Source organism: Haliotis asinina, chromosome 1 (assembly GCF_037392515.1).
Source record: "Haliotis asinina isolate JCU_RB_2024 chromosome 1, JCU_Hal_asi_v2, whole genome shotgun sequence".
In the NCBI taxonomy this organism is placed as follows: domain Eukaryota; kingdom Metazoa; phylum Mollusca; class Gastropoda; order Lepetellida; family Haliotidae; genus Haliotis; species Haliotis asinina.
This window is the reverse complement of record NC_090280.1, coordinates 59,618,217-59,626,469: the sequence shown is the minus strand read 5'-3', so window position 1 is coordinate 59,626,469 and position 8,253 is coordinate 59,618,217. Positions and strand designations below refer to the sequence as shown.

General features: G+C 38.1%; 1 protein-coding gene and 2 pseudogenes across 1 annotated transcript; 2 read left to right on the top strand and 1 right to left on the bottom strand.

Annotated features, from left to right (window-relative positions):
• Nucleotides 1–969: 969 nt before the first annotated feature.
• On the bottom strand, nt 970–3,406 carry LOC137274093 (uncharacterized; annotated as a pseudogene).
• Nucleotides 3,407–4,451: 1,045 nt separating this feature from the next.
• Nucleotides 4,452–5,499, top strand: LOC137274085 (uncharacterized). Its single transcript, XM_067807087.1, has 2 exons — nt 4,452–5,201; nt 5,482–5,499. Exons 1-2 carry the CDS (start codon nt 4,452–4,454, stop codon nt 5,497–5,499), a joined length of 768 nt encoding a protein of 255 aa, XP_067663188.1.
• A 170-nt stretch (nt 5,500–5,669) lies between these two features.
• On the top strand, nt 5,670–6,233 carry LOC137274079 (uncharacterized; annotated as a pseudogene).
• The last annotated feature ends 2,020 nt before the right edge of the window (nt 6,234–8,253 follow it).

Genomic DNA, 8,253 nt, shown 5'->3' with positions numbered 1-8,253 from the left:
TGCCTCTTTCAAGTGAAGCTCAAATGATGGACGCTTTAAAGGATGGAGTGCCAAAGGCATTGAAATTGATCATTTGCGACGCTATGATGGATACATCCAAGTCAGGTTCAATAGCTGGTGAAGATCTGATTCAAATTGCAAAATCCCTCAGTAGAGCCTCTCATGCCATGAACGACTTTATAGCTATTTTGACACCCAAGTTATGCCATGTGTTCAAGGGGTTTGGCCATGGGAGTTCATTTTCAAGCGACCGAGAGGTACTTTATAGCAGGTATCATCAGAAGGGCATACAGGAAGATTTTATTTCAAACATGCACACCTGCATACAGGACGTCAGCGACCATGACATCACACTTATTCACATATTCACCCAGTGTTTGTTAGACCGTATCATTCAAACCCTCTTTCAATTTCTTTCGGAATCAATGAAGACAGCTGATGAGAAGCAAGAAAACCATATTGGTGGAAATGACCAAGCTGTGCTCTTTTATATTTCTGGATATATTGTCCATGCTATGCTCAAAAAGAAAACAATAGGTGGTCAAAACATAGAGGCTCTCATCGATGGCCTTCATACAAAAAGGGAATCAAAGGAAGGATACATTCAGACATTTTCAAGATGGACAGATAAAATCAACAGGGGTGGCCTTACACTTCCAAGTGATTGTTGCTTTCTTCTTGTGAGATCAGTTGAAACAGTAGTTAGGAGTCAAGTGGATCTGTCCAACCCTAGTGCCCATTCACTTCAATGTGATAAACTGAAAGAAACTATTCTGACTAACCCCATGGTCATGTTCTACTGGGACAAGTTAATCATGTGTGAAGAAAAACTGAAAATACAACTGTTAGAATGTCTAGTATCTTTGTTCCTGAATGTGCGCGGTGGGGCTGTGGCCAAGTTTGTGAAGCGACAACACCAGAAAGAGAAAAAAAATCGAGAGAAAAACTAGTGAAGGGAAAAACAACCAGTCACTCAGAAAAATCTGAAAATCAAGAGACTATTTATTGTAATCATCAATGTGAGAATAGTCATAGGCATCAGTGTGCAACACTTTTATGAGACTATTTACTCTGTCTGGTTAATTATAACAATATCTTGTATGTACACATTTTGCACACACATGGAAATCTAGGTTAGAATGACTCACCAGCAACATGTAATAAAACAATACAATGAAACGAACAATGAAATAAAGTACATATCATTCATATGTAATAAGCTTGTATGTATACATTTTGCACACACATGAAAATCCAGGTGAGACTGACTCAACAGCAACATGTAATAGAATAATACAATGATCTGTACACAAATGAACAATAAAATAAATTACATATTATTACTATGTAATAATTCAACATTCAGTCTGGTGCCGTGTTCTTCCTATATAAGAGTCAACAAATTTAAGTTATAGTGCCACAATTACTACAGATACTTTTACTGAGCGGTACGCCAGTGGTATGGGAGATGGAGTGTTGAGATTATACATTTGTCTGTCCTTTTATTATTAAAGTAAAACACATTACACACGCTTCTGTTCGCGCCTAGGGAGTGCTGTATCATCAACTGTCATGGTAGGGTGTGGCCTCTTGTTGGATATGTTGGCACGTATTGGTTGGAGCACAGATGAACCAATGACCTTTATCTGTGAAAAGTTCTGTTTGACAGCATAAACTGATGGATTGTCATTTAAGCCTCCTTTATGTCTAATTGTCCAAACTGTTCTTCTAGAGGGTCCTGATTAAATCGGTGAGTTAGAACAAATTCTGCACCTACAGCAAGCATGAATCGCGCACACTCTGCTACTTCGCATGTAGAGACACCATTTTATTACCATTTGATGCCATCTCATTACGCGTTTGTCTTTGAGTTCACTGTATTTTTTCTGCTGCTCCCAGAAAAGTCTCTGAATAGACGTTTCATCAGGGTAATTATGCGATACTTCATCCGAGTGTTCCATCAAGAGTTTCTGAAAGTCTGAGTTAGATGAAGCACTTAGGTTAAGACCTTTCTGAGTAATATTCTTGGATATGGTTTTTCTTAAACGCTCCATTTCAAGCTGCATGGAATTTCTACAACTTTTCATCATTGGGTACTTTTCTATGACTTCATTCTTCAACATCTTCTTATGAGTCGTGTGACTGAATGTATTTGGTTTCTGGTTTTGGGGAGAAAGGCTGTCTCTTCTGGCATTTGCTCGGAGTGTGGCTCTGTATTTACTGCAATGGCTACAACGGTCTCTCTGAGACACCAGGAACTGACACTACATGGATCTGATGGTGGAAGTATAAGCAATTCCATTTATGTTAGCTCCAAAATCTCCTTCTCTGTAGGCAGATATTGTTGGAATAGCTCCTTTACTTATCCCCGTACCAACCGGAATCATGTCTGCAAATCTGTCTTCGTAATTGCCAACACAAACATGGTATGTAGACAGTTTTGATAGAAGTTTTTTCACATCATTAAGAGTGGAGAAAAACGTAGGCAAACCAATCCAGAATTCATGATTTGGGCCAATGTCAGGTCGATGTGCATATATGGTTGCTGTAAAGGATGGCTTGGTGACTACTGAAAGCTGGACTTAGCCTAAGTCACTGTCATAAAACTGCACAATTGAAATGTTTTCACGTTTGTTTCTTGCAATTGTAAAATTGCCAAGCTCATTTACATGCTGAAGCAGCTCCTTTTTCAATTTCAAATATTGCTGGTACCTGTGGTACCGTAGGATGCCATCAACAAATTCATCCACATTGTTGTGTGGATGATACTGGTGAACTTTGTCCAAAATAACAAAAAAATCATCTGCTGAACAACCATGAGAATCTGTTGCTTCTTGACATGGGTCATCTGTAGGTTCATCACTGAGGTCAATGAAGAAGGACTTCCGTGCTCTGTCCCACAGTGTATCTCTTGATCTGAAAATGGAGATACACAATATTAATAATAAAAAAAATAATTTGTATTGTTCTAAACGCTTGTTAAAATTATGCAATAGTTGGTTGCAATTGCTCTTTCAAACATGGTCTACTTACTTACTCAAGACTGGAATAACGTACTTAATAGTTTACACTGTACCTGTTTTTCACATAACAAAAGAAACAATATTAAATTTGATTATACAATTACCTTGATAGTTAAACAGAAATACCAATGAAATATATAAATACCAATAACTACAAAATATTAACACTCACTTTTTTAAAAGAAACCACGAGCCAGAATGGACACCATTTCTGAATTTCCACTTTTCATTATTACTTACCTGCAATCATCAAGAACAGTTGACTAAACTGAAGAATAGGAATGGTCAGAGAGAGCGGAAGAACGTAGACTTTGTTGTTTCGGACCTCTCTTTGAATAGCCCTTCCGACGACTGCCAATAACAACTTTCTTTTTCCTGGGCATCTACAAAACAAATGATAACTTATGATATAAATAGTGTCATAAATAAAATGTTGAAGAATGACTTCATTGTTCACTTTCGTTGTTGCATAAAGACAGGCTGCTGGTATTGTATATTAATAAACTAATATATAGTAATACAAATCATAATTGAATATCAGTAGTAAGAATAGAGATAACATATAACAATATTGTTAAGAATTTTTAAATGATAAATAAAGACCCTTTCCACAAAGATAATCATTACAGTGAACGATAATGGAAACGTGCATTTCTTTCGAACGATTAGGTGCATGAGTGATTTAAATATATATTCGGCCCATATTAACGAACAAAATGAATGTTGTGTCGTCTGCTACATGATGATTGGAAAGTTCAGTCCACCCTGAAAATATGGGTTTACGTCAAAAGTCATGAAAAATAAAATACCGATCGTACCCATACAAATTTGGTACCAAGCAAAAGATGAAATCACCGTAAATGTTCACAAATTTATTCAAAATATGCTAGTAATAAGCTATTCTTTTGAAAGCGTGTGAAAATCTAAGTGTTTTGGAGTAAATATTTCGGAAAACATCATATTTCGTCGTAATTCAGGAGTCAAGATAAGGATTGACGCAATCGCCACAGTCTTTTTAATGCCACTAAACCGATCTTCATCGTATTTTCTTTCACTACACTCCGGTAACTAAGTATTTGTGTTGAGAATTAGTATCCGTTATTGAAAACCAAAATAGGAACTTTCTATTATATGGTCTCTGGTCGTACGTTTACCGAGAGTGTAAACACACTCTAAAGAAAACGAAAAATCAAACCAAATACATAGTTTTATGTCTTTTACAACATTTGAACAAAATTCATTTTACTATTTTCTTCATCAAACATTTTAATCTATGTAGTTGAATCTGTTGAAATAGCTCAACTCATGCTGAAAGGACTTGACACAGATATAGACAGTGTGACCTACTTCACAGATTCAACTACTGTCTTACATTATATCAGTAGTGAGAAGAAGCGATGACCAGTATTTGTTGCTAATCGTGTGAAAATGATAAGAGACTACTCTGAACCAAAAGATTGGAAATATGTAAAATCAGAAGAGAACCCAGCGGATATAGCATCTCGAGGAGCAAGCACAGCACAACTACTGGGGCAACCTGATTGGTTTGAAGGACCAACATTTCTCTGGAGGTCTGAATCGGAATGGAAGCTGACACAACCCAGTCCTGCAGAATCCACTGAAGAGGAAACTGTTGCAACTACGTGCGTTTCACCAAGTAAGATGGAATGTGAGGGGCTTGACACTTTGATCAAACACTATTCAAGTTGGTATCGTCTGAAGCAGGCGGTAGTTATCTATCTCAAACTCATCAACAATCTCCACATTCGCATCAGAAAAAGAAAAGGTGAAGTGGAACCAGATATCTGTAGCAGTAAACCTCTTTTCACAGTTGAGCAACTTGAATGTGCAGAATATATCATCTTGAAGTTTGTGCAGTCCAAAAGTTTTGACGAAGAAATCCGTGTACTTGCAGCAGTTGAACGAGGCCGAGTATCGAAGCACAGCCCTGTCTACAAGCTGGATCCATCCATCAACAATGGAATTCTTAAAGTAGGTGGCAGACTCAGCAAATCTAAGATTCCAGATGAAATGAAACATCAGGTTCTTCTACCGAGCAAACATCATGTTACAAGCCTGATTGTACAAGACATACACAAGAGGCTTGGCCATGTTGGACGAAATCATGTACTGTCGAAACTCCGAGAAAAGTACTGGGTCATAAGAGCAAATGCAACAGTGAGAAACATTCTGTCCCATTGTGTCACCTGTCGCAGACTGAAAATGCCTCCATGTGAACAGAAGATGTCCGACCTACCATTCAGCAGAGTGAATCCAGCACCTCCATTTACATACGCAGGTGAAGATTTCTTTGGTCCACATACCATCAAAGAAGGTAGAAAACAGATGAAACGCTATGGAACACTGTTCACATGCTTATTGAGTAGAGCCATACACATTGAAACAGCCAACTCCTTGGACACAGACTCATTCATTCATGCCTTGCGTCGCTTCATAGAACGACGTGGACCTGTGAAAGAAATATGGTGTGACAATGGCACAAACTTTATTGGAGCTGCCAGAGAATTGCAACAAGCAGTAGCAGAACTTGATCAAAACAGCATCCACGCTCACCTATTGCAAGCCAACACTGACTGGAAGTTTAATCCACCATCAGCCAGTCACATGGGAGGAGTATTGGAACGAATGATTGGTTCCGTAAGAAAGATTCTATCACCCATGTTGTATGAGTTTGGAGACCGTTTGGATGACGAGGCATACCGTACCCTGCTATGTGAAGTAGAAGCTATTGTCAACTCTCGTCCACTCACCACTGTCTCCAGTGATGTCACCGATCTGAACCCCCTAACACAGAACCATTTGCTCATGATGAAATCCAATGTTTTCATTGCTCCGCACGGTAAATTTCAACATGAGGATATTTACATGCGTCGAAGATGGAGAAGAATTCAGTATCTCTCAAATGTATTTTGGAGCTGATGGAAGAAAGAATACCTGTATTCACTGCAGGAGAGACAGAAATGGAGTACACCAAAACGCAACATTGAAGTAGATGGCATTGTATTCAACAAGGATGAAAATGCACACAGATCATGCTGGCCCATGGGACGAGTGATCAAAGTTGAGCCTGACAAACTGGGCTTTGTGAGAATTGTGATACTGAAAACACAAAGTACAGAACTGCGCAGACCTGTACACAAAGTTGTATTATTACTTCCAAACACAAATGAAAGATATACTGATGAATGAAATCTTGTGAAAATTGTTTACTGTTCAACAGTATGTTATTTCAGATTGTTTCTGCATTGTGAGAAGTTAGTTAAACAATGTTGTTTAAGAGGCCGAGTTTGTTGATGCAGAAAACATTTTTTTCTTCTATTCATTTATAATTTTATACATTAAAGACAATTGTTGTCAAAAGGTTATACTTTTAATGTGGCAAAGTACAAAGTATTAAAATAGTGTGGTAATTTTCAATGTAAAATTTAGTTCAGATGAGGTTCAGAAAGTCTAGCTAGGCTATAACTGTTATTAGTTTTCCTAAAAGTATTATGATTGTAAAAACAGATTACTTCCTTTGATTGTTAGTGTTGCTCCTCAAAGCACATGGCTTGTCACTGCCTCCATGTTGTACCAAGATATGGTAGTGGGCATGGACACAAATGTGAGTAGCATTGTTTGTTATTATAAGACATTTCAATGCATAATATAGAGATAATGTTTGAAGGGTTTGTTAATTGTACATTTTATTGATATATTTTGTAATTGTAAAGGTTGAAGTAATTTACTTCGAATTTTCAAGAAGTGACGTTAGGAATCATTTACTTAGCAAGTCTTTATTTTTGCTTTGTAGTTTTCTGAACCTCACCAAGCCAAAGGAAAGAAATGATGACTGTGACTATAGAATATACTTTTGGTGCGAGTTGAGGATTTTTGTGTCTTGCATCCACATCAAAGAAGCACAGAAAATCAACGAGCCAGACAGGGCTTGCTTGCGACATTTTCTACTGGCCCGATCGTAAAACATCGAGCAACTGGCTTACGGGCACGCAGCTATTTCGAACACTGTTTATTCTTGCTTGGTTATATAAAACAAGTAAAATCGCTTTAAATCGCAGTGCCACAACCTTCACGAACGGGATCGGGTGGTCAGGCTCTCTGACTTGCGCGACACATATCGATGCTCATGCTACTGACCACTGGATTGTCTGGTCCATATTCGATTATTGCTGAATGGGACATAAAGCTACACTCACATGCTCATATCCTTCACGAACGAAGTTTCTGGGAAGCCACGTGTGTTAGCACTGGTCTTCAGCAACCTTATCTGTCGTAGAAAGCGGTTGACGGGGTCTAGTGATGAGGCTACACATGACATCGTTGCCAACCTGTGAAAATCAAAGCGTTAAACAAAATGATTTATAATAATCACTAACAGGTAATGTTCTGGCCATGTCAAACTTGTAGAACTTGAAGAAAGTAGAGTGCACATAATGATTATTTTATTATGTATTTTGATTATGCTATGATTAATCATTATATTCTGATTAGCTTGACATTGTGTAAATAGACTTCACATTATTTGTTATCATATGCTTGTATTACACGACAGGACAAATTTCCCTTCCCGGACAATAAACCTCACCTCACCTCACCTCACCTCACCTCACCTCACCTCACCTCATAGGATTGCCTCCTGTGCAATATGGACGGTCTTCATACTTCCCATACAGTCCCCGTGGCTGCTTTTAGTTATACTGTTTCTCTGGACATCCATTTCAGTGTTTATGAGATAGAATAATGCAAATGTTATTTACTGTGAACTGTTGACGCTCTAATGTGGCTTTGATGGAATGCTGCCGACACAAAAGGAACATTAAAATCGTAATGTTTGTTTTCGTATCGTAACTGTGACGTAATCATTGATTTTTATACAACAATAATGTGAAGCAAAATGTTTCCCTTTCAATTATCTGCACTTTGGACGCTGGTCCCTTAAAAATGAAATCCATTGTTTTTCGGCGACGTGATCGAAAACCGGACAATTACGCACTCGTCATTAAATATATAGTACTTTATAAGTCTCACGAGTATCAAAAGCTTCTGTCCACATTCACCCATGTGTGTGGGATACATATACACAGGCCTTTCGAGGGGATGCACTTGTTTTTGTTTTTTTTTTATTAAATCGCCAAAGACCGAATTGCTGTGCTGGAAGCATACAAAACTATGTCGTCAGCGACGGGCTTTACGACCGCCGACAATCTGA